This window comes from Bufo gargarizans, chromosome 6 (assembly GCF_014858855.1).
Source record: "Bufo gargarizans isolate SCDJY-AF-19 chromosome 6, ASM1485885v1, whole genome shotgun sequence".
Taxonomy (NCBI): domain Eukaryota; kingdom Metazoa; phylum Chordata; class Amphibia; order Anura; family Bufonidae; genus Bufo; species Bufo gargarizans.
In genome coordinates, this window is record NC_058085.1 from 125,489,499 (window position 1) to 125,513,501 (window position 24,003).

The window sequence follows — 24,003 nt, forward strand, 5'->3', positions numbered from 1 at the left end:
AATAAGTTGCCTTGTAGATCAAATGGCAACTGGTTTTTCAAAACAGTGACCGCACCAGGACTTAATCTATATAAATGGTCAGACCAACAAAAATAAAGAAAAACCAAAATAACTGGGGCACCTCCATGCGGCACCGCACCGTCTGAATTAAAACAGAACAACTAACATCACATAGAAGGACCATTGATAATGATAAGGTACTTATCCATTCTAGTTGATCTTCAGCAGGCAGTGAAACAGCAGCATGGGGTGCTCCAGGGGGCAAAATAGATATGGCTCCATATCTATTTTGCCCCCTGGAGCACCCCATGCTGCTGTTTCACTGCCTGCTGAAGATCAACTAGAATGGATAAGTACCTTATCATTATCAATGGTCCTTCTATGTGATGTTAGTTGTTCTGTTTTAATTCAGACGGTGCGGTGCCGCATGGAGGTGCCCCAGTTATTTTGGTTTTTCTTTATTTTTGTTGGTCTGACCATTTATATAGATTAAGTCCTGGTGCGGTCACTGTTTTGAAAAACCAGTTGCCATTTGATCTACAAGGCAACTTATTTTCTATACATTGTGTGTTTATCATAACCTATCATAATGTTACTGGTCTCCTGATGAACCATATAGTTGAGGGGAAACGCGTCGAGACCCTGTTTCAGAGCGCCACTTTTTAGGCATCTGTATAAGTTGTGACTCTGTTTTTTTCATCCAGATATCTTTCTGGATTGTCCGATAGGACATTACTTGTTTGTATAGCGGATATCTCAGGACCCGGACATCCATATGGGTCTTTCTCTGAGATTAGGGCTTTCCAAGGACAATTAGGTTAGGCACGGGGACGGAGTGTTCCCACCATCAGGGATCATCTCCGGGCTGAGAATAACACAGGGACATCACAGGGATACATTTAGTGACCCATGTGTGTCTGGCCCCACCATATCACTAGATTGGCCCTCCTTGACCTGGTCCTTAACATGGCTCTATTTTTTCTGTGTATGTCTTCTATTTGTCTATCAATCCCCAAGTGAGGGATCATATATGTGTATCTTTTAGCTGATTCTTGATTAAAAGTAAATTTTAGGTAGTTGACTTCTGTGATAGTGTTCGTAATTACAACTACCAATTCAGTATTTACATAGGTTTAAAACCTGACTGTAACATATATTACTATGGGTAAACAGATGGTAGCCAGTGGTAGCAAATAGCCTGTTTAAAAAGACATTGTTGGATTTTTAAAAATTGAAAAACGGTCCAAAAATGATCCCTTTTTGGTGGAAGATGCCTTCCTTTCTGTCTTCTAAACAGTAGCTGTGATTGGCTGCCATTTTGTGCTATTCTTTGGGAAGGAATCCCCCCAAAAATGGTTTAATTGAAAACCAAAGTTTTTAGGCTACTTTCACACTAGCGTTCGGGGCTCCGCTCGTGAGTTCCGTTTGAAGGCTCTCACAAGCGGCCCCGAACGCATCCGTACTGCCCTAATGCATTCTGAGTGGATGCGGATCCGCTCAGAATGCATCAGTCTGGCAGTGTTTGGCCTCCACTCCGCTCAGCAGGCGGAAGTTCAGATGTCCGCCTGGCCGTGCGGAGGCAAACTGATCCGTCCAGACTTACAATGTAAGCCAATAGGGACGGACCCGTTTGAAGTTGACACAATATGGCTCAATTTTCACACTTTCACACTTAGATTTTTTTCTAAACTATAATGCAGACGGATCCGTTCTGAGCAGATCCCATCGTCTGCATTATAGGAGCGGATCCGTCTGTGCAGACACCAGACGGACCTGCTCTGAACGCAAGTGTGAAAGTAGCCTTAGCTAGTTTGTAACTAATTTGGTTTGTTTAGAATCGATTCGCTCATCTTTATTACATACAGTCAAAGTATACTGAGTTTCCTAGTAGAGAATGCCATCTGAACCTGAAGTGTGAAAATGTCTGGCAGTAGTGGTCAGTATTTGACCACTACTGCTTCACAAACAACCTGCTTCTTATACAGAACTATAATCACCTCTGGCTCTTTAAGTGACATGTGAGTGGCAGAAATCAAGCGACACAACCAAACTACTTATGTGATCCCCAGAACAAATCAATGAATGGCCTTCAGGATCGGAGATTCACTTGTAGAACTAGCAACAGTAAGAAGAGGTAGGACATGGACACCAACACAGACAAGGGCCAGAACAGATCCTTTTTCACTATAACCGAGCCGATAAATTAACAGGTGAAGTATAAACTAAATCAATGTATTGTAGATAATGGACACTAAGGAGAAACAAGTCTTACTTTCCACCCTCTCCCTCTAGGAGCTGATGATATGTAGCAATTTCCTGCTCCAGTCTGCTCTTGATGTCTAGCAGGGTTTTGTACTCTTGGTTTTGGCGTTCAAGATCTGAGCGGAGATCACCAAGCTGTCCTTCAATGCTGCTGATATGAGACTGTATCTGGTACAGTTGTGCAGCATAACGACCTTCTGTCTCTGCTAATGAAGATTCCAGACCGGCTTTCTGTTGTCAGAAATAAATTTAGGGTTAGATTGTAGTTTATTTTTAAAGGTTTTGTCTGGATTTGTAGAAAAATATTCTATTTTTTTTTTTCACACATAGGCTATATCTGGTATTTTAGTCAAGTCACTTTGACAGAGAAGAGCTGCCATATCAGACACAACCCATGGGCAAAAGTAGATGTGTTTTTTGAAAAAAAGGCAGATTCTGCTTTTCAACATATTAAAGGGAACCTATCTGGTATTTCTGAACTTGTCTGTTTCTGTAAATGCATGTATTCCTAGAAAATAATAATTCCATGTAATCCCTTTTACTGTTCCTCCCAGGGGCGGATTGGCCATAGACCTTACAGGGAAACTTCCCGATGGGCTGATGCCTGGGGGCCGCCTGGGTTCTCCTCATGGGCGACCAGTGGAAGTTTTTTGGATGTATTTTGTGCTGCAGGCAGTATTTTGTGATGGACTGTGGTATTTGGCTCTGTTGTGGTGGTATAATGTGCCACAATATGGTATTATTGACCCTGCCTTCCATCAATTTGGACCCAACTAAAAAACAGGGCCACTTTTAGTATTTTTTCCAGGGCCACTTTAAGTTCCCAGTCCGCCCCTGGTTCCTTCTAAAAATGTACTAATACATTATCAACTGGGTATTACTATTCTCCATTTTAATATGGGTTCCCCTTCTGTAGTCAGACACTACCACCACAATTGGACAGTTTCACAAAGGGGTGTGTCTAATTCCAGTAGGAATTCGTAGGGAACATCACAATCTAAAGCTCTAGAGAAAGATGTTATAGAATTTGTAATCGTATGATTACAACTTTTTTACTAGATCAGTCATTTCAGTAACTTCATTACTTTATGGTCCTGGCACTTGGCATTTGAGAATGTATTCGGGTCCAAGTTTATTGATATATTTTTTTAGAGAGGATGGATTTTCCTTATGCATTGTATTCAGTGTACTGCATGTAATCTAGACCACACTTCTCACTAAGTATTTTTCCATTGGCCATATACAATTACATGTATCAATTCAGGTTAGGTGGCGCTGTTAATTGGATGTCTCCACTATATGTTGACCATTATTATGGATTTGGTATGAATATGTTTAGTTTTTTTGATTTGTGTTTTTTGAATAAATATTACATTTTTAATGTTCATGGGAATTTAACCTACTCTTCTTTGTGGTATATTGATAGAATTTATATTTCATGGAACATAAGTATGTCCTATACTAAATATATAGGACTGACAGATACTTTTCACACATTGTAAATAACAGTCTTCCAGATACTTACAGTGCTGAGCAATGACTGAAGTTCAATTTCAAGTCCTTGTAGACTGCGCCTTAGTTCAGTGCTCTCAGATTTGTTGGTTTGTAATTGCTGTGTGCTGGTAACAACCTCATTCTGCAAGCTTTTAACCTAGAATGTGATTTCTAAATATCAGCAACATAACTAATGGCCACCATAGAACAGGTCTGCAAATATTCAGATGAGCATTTCAATATTGTAATGGTCATATTGGAAAATGACATGTTCATCAAGCTCAGCCTTTTGGGGCCTGGCTCTATGATCAGAGGGAGATATATTTTGCAGCAACGATCATCTTATGTACAGTATGAGTCCACATGGGATGGATGATTCAAAAATGGTGTGATGAGTTACCTGACCAAGGAACCAAGCTTCAGCTTCTCTTCTGTTTTTCTCAGCAATTTGCTCATATTGTTCCCTGAGGTCATTGAGAGTCCTGAGCAGATCAACTCCAGGAGCAGCATCCAGTTCCACATTGACAGTGCCAGCTTTTTGCTGTCTCGTCTCGCTAACTTCCTGCAAATTGAGAAAGGAAACATGTCAGCCGAAATTTCATGAACTAATGTTGGACACTGGTTAATGGAATGTTTCACGCAGGTTTCTACACCTTCCTATATCAATCTTACAATCTACATATATTTCTCAAGTGATCTAATTAACCAGTAGAAGGATGAATACAATGGTGCCAATTGGGCATGTTAAAAAATATGGTAGCCCCCCCCAAATTTAAAAGATGGTCCTGGACCATACACAATGGAAATGTATACTTGATGTTTGGTGTTGGTATTCTTAGACACCAATAAAAGCCAATGAATCCCATTGTTTGTATGAACGCTCGTTAGTGATGATCTGGCACTGTAATGCTGCCGCTGATTACCCAATGAATGAGTAACGAGTTTAAAAATAATCCTTTGCTGGCAGCATATCGTGCTGTGTAATCAGTACTTTGCTGCATGCAAACAATGATTCAGTATGGCGACAAGAGATGGCATTAGCGATTGCTCGTCCCTGTACTGAGGAGGAGATTGCTGCATGTAATAGCAGCGGTTTCCTCCTCTAGTGAGCAGGCAATTGCCGGGAGGGAATGCTTCCTTCCCAAAAATCACCTGCTACATCTGCCAATGTAATAGGACCTTCAAGGTCAACCTGTTAGGAAAAGACTATTATTTTGACAGTAACCTTGTCTATTAATAAGAAAATCAATGATACTGCGCTCTAACTTAAATAAATCGCAAGACTTAATACCCCCACCTCCTAGTTTAAAAGCACTCCACAAACTCAGTGGACTATGCGTTACTTGATGGATGAACTTCATGTAACACGAGGTGCGGTGGTTAATCCTCAGATCTTGCAAGCACAGGTCGGGTGCTAAAGAACACAGAGTCGAGTCGATGGCGCGGCTCTTGAAACCCTACAGTGGTTCGCGCTCGCACGGAGTGAGAGTGACGTCACTACTATGACTACGGAGAGTCACAGGTACCACAATACCTCTCTACTTGTTTCGGATAGATTCGCTATCCTTCGTCAGGAAAGATGGATGGCTGTTCCTGCCTGCATATTCCCCTTTCCTTATATGTGCCTGCAGTACCCTCGCTGATTTAACCCTACGAGTGCCACTTGTCTATTAATAGATAGAGAAACAAGTATTAGTGATCCAATGCCAGAATTATTATTTTTCTCAATTACCTCCTCATGGTTCTTTTTCAGGTAAATCAGTTCCTCCTTGAGACCTTCAATCTGGAGCTCCAGATCTGATCTCGTCATTGTCAGCTCATCCAAGAGACGCCTAAGTCCATGGATATCATTTTCAACGCTCTGGCGCAGGGAAAGTTCATTCTCATACCTAAAGAACAGGAAGGTAAATCATTAAATCATGCAGGTAATGTTATTATTTCATGATTATCTACAACAGGGATAAACAACTTCCAGGACTCCAGCTGTTCAGAAACTATAATTCCCAGAATCCCCCTTTCACTTCTGTGGGAGTTACAAAAACAGCCAAGCAAGTGTGCATGCTGGGAGTTGTAGTTTCACAGCAGCAAGAGTCCAGAAGGTTGCTGACCCCTGATTTACAAAAAGTGTCAATAGCTGACACATTTTATTGAAGGCCACTAAAGATGGCACAGATGTTGTTAGAGCAATCAAAAGTAATGTTATGCATGGTGTAACTTATAGTAAGATCAATGATATTATCTATTAAAACCACAATTGTCATAGGATTCTTAGATCTTTAAAGTTGGAATGAGAGGGCCAAGGAAGAAAAAACCTGACCGTAAGCAAACAAAAAGAGAGAGAGATCATCAATAAATATTCACACTCTCACTTAAGTTTGAAGTCATCAGCAGCCAGTCTGGCATTATCAATGTCCAAAATCACTTTTGAGTTGTTGATTGTTGCCACAAAAATCTAAGGACAAAAAAACACATAAAATACTGTAGCTTAAATAAATTCAAGTCAATAATGCTTCTGAACGTAAGATCAGAAAGGTCAGTTAGAGATAATGACAATAGGTAGATTACAAGAATGTAATTCATACCTTATCACGGAGCTCATCAATTGTGTTGTAGAAGCCAGCAAAGTTCTGCTCCTGAACTGTCACAGACCCCTGCTTTGAATACCAATCACGGATCTTGGCCTCTAGATCATTATTTGCTGCCTCCAAAGATCGTACTTTATCAAGGTAGTTGGAAAGACGGTCGTTTAAGTTCTGCATGGTATACTTCTCATTTCCAGAAAGTAATCTGTCCCCAGCTCCAGCTCCACCAGCGCTGAAGCTGGCACTGAAGGATGATCCTGAGCCATAGCCTGCTCCACCTCCAAATCCAGAGCCCAAGCCACGTGCTGAGCCAGCAGATGCACTGGAAATGGAGATACTTGATCCTCCATATCCACCACCATGGACACTGGCTGCTCTGTAGATCCCATCAGAAAGCCTGGAGGACACACCATTGCTCAATCTGGAGGATCCAACTTGACTGAAACTGTAGCTCATGGTGACAATGAGTGGTTTTTAGAGATGAGTATGAAGAAGGTTCCTACACAACTGTTCTTTGGAGTCAGGAGTGCAAGAATATTTGGTACATAAACCATATTTATAAGGCAGGCATGGAGTCATTTTCTGACAGGCGTCACGCCCCTTGGACTGAAGCCACATCTTACATCTATTTCTTATTGGCCAGTAAATGGTTTAAAAGAAGATCATTTACATTCTTGTTATTTTGCCTTAGGATAAACACATTTCAACTTTTCTTGTCTAATTTGTTTCAGAAACATTGCCAGAGGGGATAAATTGACGTGTTTTGTAATATATTGGCATCTTGAACTTTTTGCATTTTTTCACTTATTCCTTTATGTTACAAATAGAAATTTTTATGAATTGTTTCAGACAATGCAAAACACTAATAAAATGGCCACTAAATCAAAATATGTAAAATGACATTCAGGCTGACACCAGAGTTTCATTCCATCCTGGTACCTTGGTCACGGCCTACAAAATACATAAAAATACACACACATATACTGTAAGTAATAAAAAACTGGTAATCTAGTGTAAATTGCATAACATGTTAGCATACATGTAATGCACAATGTGAAATGGCTGTCTAACCAAGTATAATGTATGCTCAAAGGTGCATATACAGGTAAATATGTGGTGATATATCAATATGTGTGCCTAGTAGTGATGATCGAGCACCAAAGTATTCGGGTGTTCGGCCTGAACACATTGCTATATTTGTGTGCTCGACCGAGAACCCGAGTATAATGGAAGTCAATGGGGAGACAACCAGGCACCCCCTGCTCTGAAGAGGGGAGGGTGCCTGGTCCATTGGTAAAAGTGAAAGTGACAGAAACACCACCGAAATGGATCGGGAACAGCATGGGAACGGTGTCTGGATGCATCTTGGACTCCCAGGTCGCTGCTGGGAACCATGTTGTCCGAGTTGTACGCCACTTTTACAAACTGACAAAAATATGCACAAAACCCCCCAAAAAATCTATTTTACAGGAAAAATCGTTAGGAAACATTCTTTACTGTATATTCAATTGTATATAAAATGCAAGCGCTGCAAAAAAAAAAAAAAAAAAAAAAAAAAAAGCAAGAGGCACTCCAAAACAGCCTGTATATCACATAAAGGAGGGCCTCATTCACATTGTCGTACAATAGTTCAGATAGTGGGACTCCTACACTCATAAAGCCTATGCACCAAGTGAAAGGGCTGCCAAAAATTACAAGGAACCGTCACTCTAAAACACCCTTTGTTACACATAAAGGGGGGCATCATACACACCCTTGAAAAAATATGTTTGCTGACCTGCTGGTGACCCTCAAAAACATTTGAAGCAAGGGATTGCTGATCTGACCATCCAAAACATGAGGGGTGAGGGCCTGCTGCTGAACTGACCATTTAAAACATTATATGATAGTGTCTGCAGGTGAGCTGACTCTGTAAAACATTATATGCAAGTGCATGCTGTTCAGCTGAAGCTCTAAAACATTATATGCGGGTGTCTGCAGGCGAGCTGACGCTGTAAAACATTATATGCAAGTGCATGCTGTACAGCTAATGCTCTAAAACATTATATGGGAGTGCATGCTGTTCAACTAACCCTATAAAAAATTTTAGTTGAGGGCCTGCAGGTGAGCTGACCCTATAAACAAAATTTTAGTTGAGGGCCTGCAGTTTAGCTGACCCTATTAAAAAATTAGAGTGGAGGGAATATATACAATCTGGAGGAGGAGAAAACAAGATTCAACCATATACTCTTTTTTTGTGGTGGAAAAGGTGCATGGGAATACACTACAGTAGATTGAGTACATTATAAATGATAGATTGAAATTGCCTTTATGTTCATGGTCAGCTCAGCTCTCCTCTGGTGGAGTTGAGAAGTCAGGGGCAATCCAGGCCTTGTTCATTTTTATCTGAGTCAACCTGTCAGAATTGCCAGTGGACAAACAGATACGCTTATCTATTATAATGCCACCAGCAGCACTAAATACACGCTCAGAAAAAACACTGGCGGCAGGGCAGGCCAGCACCTCCAAGGCGTAGAGTGCAAGTTCATGCCACGTCTCCAGCTTGGACATCCAGTAGTTGTAAGGCACTGAGGGATCATTTAGGATGCTGACTGTCAGTATGGGATCTGCGTCTCCACTGCAGGGTGGCAGATCTCTGTCTACACACTGCAGCACTATGGGTCCCAGTACTGGCTTACCTTGTAGGAGACGCAGGTGCCCGCCAGCATACCGCTGCATCCGTCCTCTTTGCCAGGTGTCATCTGATGCACTATAGCACGTGTGCGCGCACCTCTCCCTTTCTTATAGGAGTAGGCATGGTTCCTGATTACCATCCCCACCCGGAGGCGGGACTATGTTGTATTTAAGGCAGCTTCACTCATCATGAAGTGCCCAAGCATGGTTGTTGTACCTCTTGACTCCCGCTGAAGCATTCCACTTTGTCTGTTTATTGGATTTCCTGGATTCTGACCTCCGCTTCATTTGACTATGCATCCGCCTGCTGTCTGTTTATTGGATCACCTGGATTATAAACCTCTGCACTGCCTGACTACGCTTATGCCCATCTGCTCTTGTAAGTCTGCCTGGATCCAGACCCTGCACTGCCTGACAATGAGACCGCTTATATCTGCACTGCCTGACTACGCATCTGCCCATCTCCTCCTGTAAGTCTGCCTGGATCCAGACCCTGCGCTGCCTATGAGACTGCTTATATCTGCTGCTATATTGCTCTGAACTTTGTGTTGCCTGTATCTGTCAAGTGACTTTTGAATACTGTCTGCCAGTAAAGACCATCTGTTCCTTTATTCTGCCTCTGTTGGACTCTGTTCACACTACTGCAGGTAGCTGCATTCAAGGTAACAGGTGCAGACACCAGGGTCCTGTCTCTGAGAGTCAGCAGTCAGCAATATTGGACTAATTCCCAGTCCTCTATCAGCTGACACAGAGGATCCACATCCTCTGGTCGTAACACTGACACTGTCTGCTATGTATTCCTTCACCATCTTCCAAAACGCTTCCCTCCTTCTACCACTAGGCCGCGCTTCAGAGTGAGGTTGCTGGCGGGGTGTCATGAAAGTATCCCATGCCTTTGGAGAGTGTTGCCCTGCCTTTGTTGGAACTTCTGTGTGTTCCCCTTGTCTCCCTTCCTTTGTTGCCTAAGGAAGTAGGGACTCTGCCAGCTGCATTGTCAGATGGAAGTATCAACAAGTACCTTCTGGTATTGCACCGTTTTACTCCTCCTCTCCACCACAGGAATGAGAGATGAGAAGTTCTCTTTGTAGCGGGGGTCGACAAGGGTGAAAGGCAGCCTAACATGAAGTCAGCCATGTGTGCCAGAGTACCAACATGCAAGACGTCGATGTCAACATCAGGATGACTCTCCATCTCCTCATCCTCCTACTCCTCTACTGGCCATCCACGCTGAACAGATGGAATTAAAGTTCCATGGGTACTACCCTCCGTAGCAGAGGCAACTGTCTCCAGCTCCTCCTCCTCATCCTCCTCCTCTTCATGGTCCAATTCGCGCTGAGAAGATGAACTGTGGGTGGTCTGGCTATCACCCTGTGTAATGTCCTCCCCCATTTCCTCGTCTGCCACATTCAGAGCGTCGTCCTTAATTGTGAGCAGTGATCGTTTCAGTAGACACAGCAGTGGGATGTTTACGCTGATAATAGAGTTGTGGTCACGGCTGCGGCTGCGAAGACCTTGTGTAGAAGAGGGGGACAGGCCTGCCCTGTTTACTTACCTCATACCTGGACTTAATGGCTGGTGGTGTGCCCTTAGCCATGAACGCGGGTAGGCCTATAAGGGGGCATACCCTGGTAGAAGTAGAAAAATGAGGGAGGGTGGGAGGGGCGCAGATAGCTCACGGGCAAGGAGGTACGCGTGCCCTGGCTATTTAAAGGCACCTCCGCCCCTCCCACAAATGCAGGCTGACATGTCAGCCTTAACTACTTGTGGTCACGGCTGCGGCTGCGAAGACCTTGTGTAGAAGAGGGGGACAGGCCTGCCCTGTTTACTTACCTCATACCTGGACTTAATGGCTGGTGGTGTGCCCTTAGCCATGAACGCGGGTAGGCCTATAAGGGGGCAAAGAACAAGCCAGGTAGTGTGGAAAAGGGAGTTTATTGTTCATGCAAAACATCATAAAACCAGACTACAGAAGGCCTTGGATATCTCTCGGTGTGGATTCGGAATGTACCGCCCGTAGCATGCAGAGTGCCAGCGACCCATTTTTTGGATGATGTGAGCTGGGACATTATGCTTTGATGCTGCGGATGCAGCCCCAATGCGGAAGGAATGCCCCGAAATGGTTTTTGGATCATGACCTAAACCCGCCACTAGGGAACGGATGTGCGAAATGAACTGGGATGACGTGATGGATCTGACTTTGAAGGGAAGCAACGGGCTGTCTCTGGCCGGATCGCCCAACACTGCCAGGAGCTGCTGGAGGACCCGGACCGGGCACCATTCGTTGAAAGTGGGGAAGTACCTGATCCCCACTGGTGGACCGACTTGGGATGTCTTGGACGAAGCGAGGTACAGGATGAACTGATCGCCCTGCTGGACCAGCTGGCCCCTAGTTAAGCCTTTGGCTTTGGCAGAGGAGCTGGTGAATTCCCCTGGCCGCAAGAAACCATAAAAGCTGAGGTACATGGCCGCTTTGATCACGGTACTAGCAAGGAGCCCAAAAGGATTACCATCTAGGGAGGTGGATAACTTCCTAAAGAGTTCTCCTGACACCGGCTGTCTGAGAGAGCTAGGACCCCTGCTACCTTTTTGAATGCCCCTAAGGGTGGCTTTTATCGGTTGTGACAGGAAAATCGACCTACAGTCCGGATCTTCTAATGAGAGGAAATGCTGTACCCCGGCCAGGTATAGCTTTATGGAGTTGTAGGACAGTTTGAGCTCCAAATGGCAGTATGCCAAGAAAGCCATGATGTATGCAGTCTTGCCGGTATCATGTCTTGGGTGCAGGAGCATGAATTTGTGGAACACATTCCAGCCTGTTCTATAGTTCCTGGACGTGTTGACCGATAAAGAATTTCTCACAAGACTTTTTGCTGAATCAATGAACGATTTTAATCCAAAATCAGAGTTTGGAACGCAGGAGGGGATAGACCCACTTGGTCCGCCTCCGGCATTGCCTGGAAAAAATCATGAAAACGAAAACGTGACAAGGTGTCTGCGGCGATATTTTGTTTGCCCTGGATATGCCTGCAAGTGACATGAAAGTTGTGACGGAGGGAAAGCCAGACCAACCTACGGACAAATGACATGATGAATGGCGATTTCGATCTGCCTTTGGCGATTATGTCTACTACCGCCTGATTATCCGTGACAAAAACTACAGATGAATTGGCCCATTGACTGCCCCAAACTTGAGCTGCTGCTACAATGGGGTACACCTCTAGTAAAGGGGAACATTTTAAAGCTTGCTGCGCAGAAGACACCTCTGGGGGCCAGGGACCAGCGAACCACTGATTCCCGCTGATTGCTGCGTAACCTGCAGAGGCCGCGGCATCCGTGAAGATCGTAGCTGATGTGGGACCCCATAGTGGAACAAACATGGAGACACCGTTCCAGCTGGCGAGGAACGTGTCCCACATTGCTAAATCCGCAATCGCTTGGCTGTCTAGGCAGATGAGACTATCCTGCTCGGGGGCTGATGGAAGCAGCTGTAGCAACCGGGAGGTGAAAGCTCTGCCCTGCGGCATGATCCTAGTAGCAAAGTTCAACATACCCAGCAAAGATTGTAACTCAATTTTAGTGAAACGCCTGGAGACTGCTGCCTTGGAGATCTCTTCCCGGATTTTGGCAAGCTTCTCCTCCGGAAGCCTAGCTTGCATTTTAACGGAGTCCAACACAATCCCTAGAAAGGTAATTACCGTCGAAGGGCCTTCTACCTTTGAAGAGGCGACGGGAACATTGAGCTCAGAGAAGACCCGGAGAAGGGACCTGAGCTTGCTGGGTCTGTTGCCTGGGGATTCAACCAACAGGAAATCATCCAGGTAATGGATGACCAGCGGGCAATCGCAGCAGTTGACTAGAATCCAATGCAGAGCCTGCGCGAATTGGTCAAACAGCCAGGGGCTGCTCTTGGATCCGAAGGTCAGATGGCTAGCAAAATAATAAATATTTTGCCATTTAACGCCATACCACCTCCAGAGTTGCGGGTGAATGGGGAGCAATTTAAACGCGTCTGCGATATCCGCCTTGGATAGCCAAGCCCCTCTGCCTACCTGGAGAATGAGTTGTATGGCTTCATCCACTGAGGAGTACCTCATGGAGAACTCTTCAGAGGGGATCAGAGAATTTAAACTCGGGATGTTGGAACCATGAGGCGCAGAAAGGTCATAAATGAGACGTTTTTTATTTGAGAATTTTTTTTGCCACAATGCCGATAGGGCTGACCCTCCAAGAATCAAAGGGGACAGTGGAAAAAGGCCCTATGAGGAATCCCTTCTCCAGCTCAGATTGTATGAGGCCTCCTACTGAGTCGGGATCCTTGGCTGCTGAGAGGAGATTGGGACCCTCCCAGGTGGACTGGGGAAGTGCGACCAGACCCGTGTGAAAACCCTCTGAAAACCCTACCGTGAGAAACTGAACAAAACGGGGGTTGGGATGGTTGTGTAGGAGAGTTGCCAGGAGATGTACGTTGACTCCGACTAGTCAGGAGGTCCTGGAGGAACGCTGAGGGCATGTTGTGATGGGGTGGGCTCTAAAGCAACCAGAGCAAATGTGCAGGGCACGACATTTATTATAATTACATATGGCCAAGTTGTAATTGTTGCACAATTGACTATTACCCAGGAAAACTATGGGGCGGCCTAATTTGTCCGTGGATGGAGTGGGTCTTTGTGCGAAACTAGAGGCGCTGGGGAGTAACCTGCCCTGGGAGACGGGAGGGAGTACGTTGGGGCACCAATCTGACGAGTGGAGAATGGAATTGCACGACGCACAAGCTGGCGCCCTGAGACCAGCAAAATGGCGACAAAAGAGCTCCATGTCCATGGATGCCCAATTGGTGGTGTGGTGGAACTGGGCCAGAGTGGCGGCCGCCTTGGCTGAAAACGAGCGATGGTAATCATAGAAGGCGTGGCCGCCATACTTGTGGCCCAGATCCGTGACCCTGTACGGGTAGGTGTCCAGTTCCTCCCGTCTTCCAGGGCAGGCGGAGCAGATGATATCCCTATATAAGCTGAAGGCCAGGACAAATTCGGGGATGGATAATTTTTTGTTGAGGCGGACGTCCCTGGCTTTTAGAATGATGGAAACGTCGCCGCATGCAATGGTCCTATTGTCGATGGTGTCATGGGTAGCAATGAGGATGCTAGCTAAATTTACGTCCCTGCCGTCTAGAATATCCCTTCTAATGTTATCTGGAACAAAGTGTGCCGGAGCTACCTCAGGTGTGAATGAAGCCCTACCTGGGGAATGGGAACATGAAGCAGTGACCAAAGGAACCGGAGGGACGGAGGGACTAGTTGACAGCCCTCTGGATTCTACCGCAACCAGTCTGGTCTGCATATCCGAGACCGAAGTGGCAATGTTATTGATCGTGGCATGCAACTGTGCCAATGATAGCTGAATAGTTGACATGGGCACTTGATCCGCTGGAGGGGCCATGGGCTCGGACACCAGGAGTCGGTATAGCTCAGCCTTCCGAGCCGACGCAGGGTAACAAATCCCTCGGCTGTTGAGCTCTTTGATTAATTTTGGAATGGTCCAACTCCTGAGTGACATGGTGCTGCCGTGGGCGGAAACGGAAGAGTCAGGGATGGATACGGAATCCTCGTGGTCTGATAGATGGGACATACTGTTGGAGTGAGAAATGATGACAGAGTTAAAGGTCGGAAGACCCCGGAGTAAATAGTGCCCTGTGATGGTGGACAAAATATATATGTTTTTATTTTATTTTGTGCTGGTGCAGACCGGAATGTGAGCGCTTACCTGTTGACCTGAAAAGAAAGCGACAGCTGGTGATTATGACGTGACTTAACCGTGGAGAGAGTGTACTGTGAAAAGAGGTGCGCACCGAAGTAATAATAACTAGAAGGTACCTGAAGAATGACCCTGGAAAAACAAAGGAGCAATCACAACTGGCCCCGGACCTGAAGTGTACAGGACGATGATGTTAGTACACATGAGGCTGGGAGAGAGGTACCAAAATTTTTTTTTTTTTTTTTTTATGCGTAAGCTTGAAAACGAACAGGCAACAGAATGATTGATCCAAAAAACGTACGCCCGCATAACGAAACAGGCAACAAAATTATGATCAGAGTTAAAAACGTAAACCTGGATGACGTGACAGGCCCCATATTAAAATAAAAACGTAAGCCCGCATAACGTAACAGGCAACAGATTGTGATCAGTTAAAAACGTAAACCTGGATGACGTGACAGGCCACATATTAAAATGAAAACGTAAGCCCGCATAACGTAACAGGCAACAGATTGTAATCAGTTAAAAACGTAAACCTGGATGACGTGACAGGCCACATATTGAAATAAAACGTAAGCCCGCATAACGTAACAGGCAACAAATTATATTCAGTTGAAAACGAAAACCTGGATGACGTGACAGGCCACATATTACAATAAAAACGTAAGCCCGCATAACGTAACAGGCAACAAATTATAATCAGTTAAAAACGTAAACCTGGATGACGTGACAGGCCACATATAAAATAAAAAAGTAAGCCCAACAACGTGGCAGGCAACCTGAATTAATTAATTAAGAAACGTAAACCTGCAGAACGTAACAGGCAAGAAATTATACTTAGTTAAAAACGTACACCTGGTTGACGTGACAGGCATCACGTTAAGTTAAAAACGCGAGGCCGGCAACGTAGTAGGCCACAGAGATTATTGAATTAAAAACGTAAACCTGAATAACGTAACAGGCAACAAAATTATACACAGAGTTATGCGTGAACCTGGATGACGTTACAGGCAGCATATTAAGTTAAACGTAAGACCGAAGACCATGGCAGGCAACAGAAAATTATCTAATTGAATACGTGAGCCTGTAGGACGTAACAGGCAACAAAAATACTCAGAGTACGTACGTAACCTGGATGACGTTACAGGCAACGTATCTGAATTAAAACGTAAGCCCGAAGACATGGCAGGCAACGGAATTAATCATAGATGAAAATATCGGAGCCGTGACCTGGACGATCTCGCAAGCATCTGCATGAAATGCCAGTAGAAACGTATGGCCGGGAACGAGTGACAGGCCCCAAACCTGCAGTGATAAATTAAATTAAGAGTTGCATGTACGATTTTTTTTTTTTTTTGGAATCGAGTATTTATGAATTTATTTGTGTAACTGTTTCTTTAAGATTTTTTGAACTTATTTTACCCCCAGGTTGGGCTTTGGAAGAAACATGATTCACTTCCTAGTGAATCCTATGGTTGTCCTGATGTGCTGACTTGCTGTTTTTTTTTTTTTTTTTTTAACTTTAACAGACAACCTAGGGTAAGCTATGGTTGTCCTGGTTGCCCTTTTTTTTTTTTTTTTTTTTTTTAAATACTTTATTGAGTTGTCTCCATGCTGCCCCCCTGTGGGGATGCTGAGCAGCAGCAGGAGAAGGAGGAACGAAGCCGGGCAAGCTGGCCGGGCAGAAGCAGGGAGAAGGTGCCGAAGTATCGTGGGACTTGCGGCACCTGCGCTGGAGACTGAGGGACGCAGCGATGGAGGAGACGGTCTGGTGTGAGATCCGACACCCGGCTCAGCCACAGAACCCGGCGGGCAGCGCTGAGGGAAGCCGACGGTGGCCAGGTACAGGGGGCAGTAGGCAGGGGACCGGCATGCCTGAACCAAGGAAAAAAAGGGGGGGGGAGCAGCCATGTTACCTGTGCGTTCAGCTGCAGCGCACCGGAGCAGCCTGTCGGTTGAAGGGAGCAGCGGCCCCAGCATACTTACGGGTGGCTGGATACACGTGTGTGTTGGCGACGTGAGCTTAGGCGGGAAAACAGCAGTAACTCCTCCTTGCGCAGATAGCTCACGGGCAAGGAGGTACGCGTGCCCTGGCTATTTAAAGGCACCTCCGCCCCTCCCACAAATGCAGGCTGACATGTCAGCCTTAACTACTTATCACCACTAACCATCTGTGTGGACTGACATCAATGCCCACTCCTCGCTTGTGAATAGTGGCAGGTGACTCGAAAGGCGACCATGTTGCAGCTGGTATTCCACAACTGCCCTCTGCTGCTCACAAAGCCTGGCCAGCATGTAGAACGCAGAGTTCCAGCGCGTGCTCATGTCGCACAACAGTCGGTGAGTGGAAGCTGCAAGCGCTGCTGCAGCATTGACAGACTGGCTGAATCTGTGGACGACTTGCAGAAATGGGCATACACGCGGTGCGCCTTCACTAGTAGCTCTGGCAAATTGGGGTAGGTTTTGATAAACCGCTGAATCACTAAGTTAAAGACATGGGTTAGGCATGGGATGTGTGTCAGGTTGCCGAGCTCCAAAGCCGCCATCAAATTACGGCCATCGTCAGACACAACCATGCCTGGTTGTAGGTTGAGTGGCGAATGCCGCAGCTCAGTCTGGTCCCTTATACCCTGCCACAGCTCTGCGGCGGTGTGCTGTTTGTCCCCTAAGCAGATCAGCTTCAGCAAGGCCTGTTGACGCTTACCCACAGCGGTGCTACACTGCTTCCAGCTCGCGACTGATGGCTGACTGCTGCTGAAGGTGGAAGTGAAGGAGGAGGCAGCGGAGGAGGAGAAGTGGGGGTTGGAGCCAGTAACATAGCTGCTGGCGGAGATCCTGATGGATGTAGGGCCCACAATCCTGGGTGAGGGTAGCACCTGTGCCATCCCAAGGTACGACTCACTCCCGGCCTCCACAACATTCACCCAGTGTGCGGACATGGAAATGTAGCGTCCCTTGCCACCAGCACTTGTCCATGTGTCCGTGGTTAAGTGGACCTTCCCAGTAAGTGCGTTGGTCAGGGCACGACACAGGGATGTTCTGGGACACAGGCGGGCACGACACTCCGGGAAAAATAGTGGCGGCTTGGGACTATGTACCGAGGGACGGCCGCCAACATCAGACTGCGGAAGACCTCAGTGTCCACAGCCTAAATGGCAAAATTTCAAGAGCTAGTAATTTCAAAAGTTGCGCATTTAGTGCTATGGCCTGTGGGTGGGTGAGTATTTGCGCTTGCGTTCAAATGACTATGTTATGGACATTTGGATGCCGTGCTGGGACAGGGAAGTGGATGTTGTTGCTGATGGTTCATGCAAAGGTCCAGGTGCAGGGCGAGGGGCATCCGGGTCTGCGCCTTTGACAGGGGATTGGCCAACAGTGCATAACACAAGGGAAGAGGAGGCAGTGGTGTGACCCGCAGACACAAGTTGTGGACCTTGGATGCCATGTGGCGGGTCATGCTGGTGGTGGTGCGGTTGCTAGTGTTCACGGCCCGGCTCATTTTGGTATGGCACAGGTTGCAAACTACTACTCTTTTGTCATCTGCACTTTCCTCAAAAAAGTACCATACTGCGGAACACCAGCCCCTTGGCAAGGTAGACTTATGCATGAAGATATTTGGTGTAACGGTTGTGGGCCTGTTTGGTGTGGGCTGACTTCTCCCTTTTGCAACCCCACTGCCTCTTCCAGCCTGTTGCGGTGCTGCGGATTCCTCCCCCTCTGTACTACTGTCCTCGCTCGGCTTTTCACATTCCCATGTTGAGTCAGTGACCTCATCGTCCACCACATCCTCTACCACTTCCTCACTCTGCTGATTTTCCCCTGACAAAGCCTAAGGCGAAACCCAGGTCGGGTGCGATTTTATGAAATGTTTTTTTACTACATGGACTTTGTAAGTACAATAAATTGGATACTTACTTTTACCACTTGGGTATTGCGCTATGTGTTTCTTTGTCTTGTGAGGGAACTGGTGCCGTATATTGAAGTTTTCGGTTGGTACCAAGACGCTGCAGGAGACGTCCATAGGAGTGGATTCATAACAGCTGCCTGCTGGAGCGTGTGTTGAAGTCTGCATTGTGTCTATTACTGCTTGTATGAGCGCGGTCCCTGCAACTGCTTGTGCATTTTCCTGATTTGACCTAACCACAGCCTCAGTGATTGACAACTGTGTCTCATCATTATCCACCTCGTGAATGAATGATTGCCATTCACCACCGTCATCTTCTTGAGATTGTGAAGGCTCAAGAGGTTGGGAATCAGGGCACAATATCTGAGGTCCCTCTTCAAGCGTGCTGGGCGCGAGGGTCAAATGTAATAATGGCGCTGGAAAAAGCTCCTTGGAATATCAGAGTGTGGATCACTCACTTGGCAGGCCTCTCCATGGTGGGAGGAAGGATGATCAGAGTGAGGATTCCGTTGACCAGACTCTTGGCTACAGAGACTGGACTTGGTGGAAGAGAGGGTTGTGCTTAACCGACTGGAAGCATTATCTTCAGCAATCCTACCGACCAACTGTTTGCACTGGTCCGACTTGGACAGTGCTGTCCTGCGCTGCCCAGCTAAGTTGGACATGAAGCTGGGTACGGTGGATGTTTTATTTTTTTCTGGTGCACTGGCAGCAAGCACAGTTTCATTGCGCCCATGGCCGCGGCCTCTCCGTGCACTATCAGCATCACGCCCACTTCCCCATCCCTTAGTGCTCGCCTTCTTCATATTAATGGTTTTGGAACTGGATGTGGCGCAGATTGTTTTACTGTCCGCTAAAGACACCGTTTTCGGATGCAGGACCGTATATGTCAAAGAAACCCACAGAATATGGCCACTATATTAGGCCCAGATTATTGGAATTTGCAATACAGACACAGTTTATGGATGCAGGACAGTGTGTCACAGAAACCCACAGAATATGGACACTATATTATTACCAGATTATTGGAATCTGCAATACATACACTGGTTTCTGATGTAGTACAGTATTGGTTACAGAACACCACAGATTATGGACACTATATTAGGTCCAGATTATTAGAATCTGCAATACAGACACTGTTTTCTGATGTAGTACAGTATTGGTTACAAAACAACATAGATTATGGGCACTATATTAGGCCCAGATTATTGGAATTTGTAATACAGACACAGTTTTCGGATGCAATACAGTATATGTCACAGAAACCCACAGAATATGGACACTATATTAGGCCCAAATTATTGTAATATGCAATACAGACACAGTTTTCAGATGCAGGACATTATATGTCACAGAACACCACAGATTATGGACACTATATTAGGCCCATATTATTGGAATTTGCAATACAGACACAGTTTTCGGATGCAGGACAGTATATGTCACAGAAACCCATAGAATATGGACACTATATTAGGCCCAGATTATTGGAATCTGCAATACAGACACTGTTTTATGATGTAGTACAGTATTAGTTACAGAACAACACAGATTATGGACACTATATTATGCCCAGATTATTGGAATTTGCGATACAGACACTATTTTCTGATGTAGTAGAGTATTGGTTACAGAACACCACAGATTATGGACACTATATTAGGCCCAGATTATTGGAATTTGCAATACAGACACCGTTTTCGGATGCAGGACAGTATTGGTTACAGAACACCACAGATTATGCAAGCTATATTAGGCCCAGATTATTAGAATTTGCAATACAGACACTGGTTTTGGATGCAGGACAGTATATGTCACAGAACACCACAGATTATGGACACTATATTAGGCCCAGATTATTGGAATTTGCAATACAGACACCGTTTTCGGATGCAGGACAGAATATGTCACAGAACACCACAGATTATGAACAGTATATTAGGCCCATATTATTGGAATTTGCAATACAGACACTGTTTTCGGATTATTAGGCCCAGATTATTGGAATCCGCAATACAGACACTGTTTTCTGATGTAGTACAGTATTGACTACAGAACACCACAGATTATGGACGCTATATTAGGCTCAGATAATTGGAATTTGCAATACAGACACCGTTTTCAGATGCATGACAGTATATTTCACAGAAACCCTAGACCCTGATTATTGGAATTTGCAATACATACACTGTTTTCTGATGTAGTACAGTATTGGCTACATAACGCCACAGATTATGGACACTATATTAGGCCCAGATTATTGGAATTTGCAATACAGACACTGGTTTCGGATGCAGGACAGTATATGTCACAGAAACCCTAGACCCTGATTATTGGAATTTGCAATACAGACACTGGTTTCTGATGTACTGTAGTACAGTATTGGTTACAGAACACCACAGAATATGGACACTATATTAGGCCCTGACTATTGGAATTTGCAATTCAGACACAGTTTTCAGATGCAGGACAGTATATGTCACAGAAACCCACAAAATATGGACACTATATTAGGCCCAGATTTGTTATATTTGCCCTAAAGAAACAGTTTTCGGATGGCGTGCTGTCTACAGTATGTCACAGAAAGCCACACACTATGGACACTAGATTAGGCCCAGATTATTTAAATGTTCGCTAAAGAAACGGTATTCGGCCGAGCATGCTCGCTCATCACTAGTGCCCAGTACTGGGCATGCATATTACTATATTTCCATATGTTTACCTGTATCAGCAACCTTGAGCATATATATATTACTTGGTTAGAAAACCAATTCTTATTCTGAAATACTTCTACGGCCACATGGTCAGGTTTCTACATGCAGTTTTGGAAGCCAAAACCAGAAGTGAATAAAAAAAAAAGGGGAGGTCATATCTGATCTTTATACTTTCTCACCTGATTTTGGCTTACAAAATTGCATCAGAAAACCTGACCGTATGGCCATTCCCTAAGTCTACTGTCCCCTAGTATCATTCTACCTTTACCAAACCTGCATCACTGTGTTATGACACAATTATGTATATTCCTATAGACATGCATTCAGGACTACACACCTAATAGGCCAGCCCAGTAAATTATATGTGAATACACCTTTAGATATCTATCAGATCATTTGAGATACTTGTATATTTATACCTTTATTTTGAATGTATTTTGTATGTTTTTACACATATGCTCTCCTGCTATGTAAGGCTACTTTCACACTAGCGTTTCAATTTTCCGGTATTGAGATCCGTCATAGGGTCTCAATACCGGAAAAAAAACGCTTCAGTTTTGTCCCAATTCATTGTCAATGGGGAAAAAAACATAACTGAACAGAACGGAATGCTCCAAAATGCATTCCGTTCTGTTTGGTTGCGTTCTCATACCGGAGAGCAAACCGCAGTATGCTGCAGTTTGCTTTCCGTCATGGGATGCGGAGCAAGACGGATCCGTCATGACCTACAATACAAAGTCAATAGGGACGGATCCATTTTCTCTTACACAATAGAAAACTGATCCGTCCCCCATTGACTTTCAATGGAGTTTAAGACGGATCCATCTTGGCTATGTTAAAGATAATACAACCGGATCCGTTCATAACGGATGCAGATAGTTGTATTATTAGTAAAGGAAGCGTTTTTGCTGAACCCTGCCGGATCCAGCAAAACGCTAGTGTGAAAGTAGCCTTACTTGTACTAAATTACCAGTCCTTTTGACTTATATACAGTAGTGTATTTTAATGTATACTGTGGGCCGCTGCCAAGGTCCAGGATGGACTAAAACACTAATGCCGATCTAAATGTTATTTATGGATAGCTGTGTAATAGCGGATGCTGAACGCCGATGTTCCCCTACACACCGCCGTGGTCCCAGGCTCCATGTTCGAACGAGTATTGTCCTCTCTGGTCCCCTGTGTCATTGTCCGAGTCTGGCTGCATTACGGGCCGGGGAGCTACGATGATCTGCTGCCGGTGTCTTCCCATTCACTGCCGCGGTCCTGGACTTTGTTCTTGTAGGCATTGTACTTCTGGAATCCAGTCCATGGTTTCCTTCCAGCCCTAAACACAGCATACCTTCCAGCCTGTTCCCTCTAGCACCTCGTTAAGGGCCGTGTCACTTCCATGTGTTTTAAAGGTTTCGCACATATGACCTGTGTGACCAATCCCAGCCATCCTGCACCTATATAAGTGGTCCAGCCCTCTTCCCAGGTGCCTGAGTCAAACATCCTTGTGTCCTGTAAAGGTTGTTGTTGTTTTGTGCCTGTGTTCCTGCATTCCTGACCCATACTTGGATTCTGGATGTTGCTTCCTGTTTGATTCTTATCTGCCCTGCTTCGTCTCTTCTGTTGCTTACCCAGATTGCCTGACCATACCTGAGCTGCCTGCCCTGACCCATTGCTTGTTCCACTTCATCTCTGTTTCATTCTTCAGTCCTGCACTGTTGCTCCTGGTTACAACTAGGCCTGTTGACTACGACTGTACGTCTGGTACCTTGCTCTGGTACACCCTGGTCCGCCTAAAACAGCTGCTTTGTGCACCAACCCACCTTAAGAGGCAGCAACCTGATGTTCGCCCTTAGACAACGCCCTTAGAGAAAGTTTGTCATGTGGCACAGTGGGTTCACACCTGGTGGTTTGTGACAAGATGGACGTGTATGAACACCAGGGCCGATTCTAGTTCATCTGCTGCCTGAGGTAAAAATTTAAATGGTGCCCCCTCCCATTAAAAAATAGTATGAAAGCCAAGTAGTCACCGAATTCCGAGACTGTCCTGCCAGATCTGGGGCGGTACAAGTACAGATAATGTAATTGATATCACCTGCAGTCCTATGTAACACCACAGGTAACACAGTAATGGCTATCTGAGTACAGAAAATGTAATACTATAGTAGATGTTACCTGCAGTCCTATATATAACAGCACAGATAACACAGTGATGGCTATCTGAGTACAGCAAATGTAATAGTGTTACCTGCAGTCCTATGTAAAACCACAGATAACACTAGTGCTAATAATGTGGTAGTATTACCTGCAGACCTATATAAAACCACAGATAACACTAGTGCAGATTATGTGGTAGTGTTACCTGCATCCTATGCAAAACCACAGATAACACTAGTGCTGATAACGCGGTAGTGTTACCTGCAGTTCTATGTAAAACCACATATAACACTAGTGTAGATCACGTGGTAGTGTTACCTGCATCCTATGTAAAACCACATATAACACTAGTGTAGATCACGTGGTAGTGTTACCTGCGTCCTATGTAAAACCACAGATAACACTAGTGCTGATAACGCGGTAGTGTTACCTGCAGTTCTATGTAAAACCACATATAACACTAGTGTAGATCACG

General features: G+C 45.1%; 1 protein-coding gene across 1 annotated transcript; it reads right to left on the minus strand.

Moving 5' to 3' along the window:
* Positions 1-2,268: 2,268 nt before the first annotated feature.
* Positions 2,269-7,203, minus strand: LOC122942293 (keratin, type I cytoskeletal 15-like). The gene is made up of 6 exons (XM_044299820.1): positions 6,339-7,203; positions 6,126-6,208; positions 5,489-5,645; positions 4,157-4,318; positions 3,788-3,913; positions 2,269-2,493 (listed from the first exon to the last, which is right to left on the minus strand). The coding sequence occupies exons 1-6, from the start codon at positions 6,792-6,794 to the stop codon at positions 2,269-2,271; spliced, it is 1,209 nt and encodes a 402-aa protein (XP_044155755.1). The 5' UTR covers positions 6,795-7,203.
* Positions 7,204-24,003: the final 16,800 nt, after the last annotated feature.

Bases quoted from the DNA above. Each gene is read 5' to 3' on its own strand.
- LOC122942293 (XM_044299820.1), bottom strand. From the start codon at position 6,794: ATGAGCTACAGTTTCAGTCAAGTTGGATCCTCCAGATTGAGCAATGGT. The intron at 3,914-4,156 runs GTAACTCATCAC...ATCACATTCTAG, and splicing joins AAGCTTGGTTCCTTGGTCAG to GTTAAAAGCTTGCAGAATGA. The intron at 2,494-3,787 runs GTAAGTATCTGG...TTCTGACAACAG, and splicing joins TTCAGTCATTGCTCAGCACT to AAAGCCGGTCTGGAATCTTC.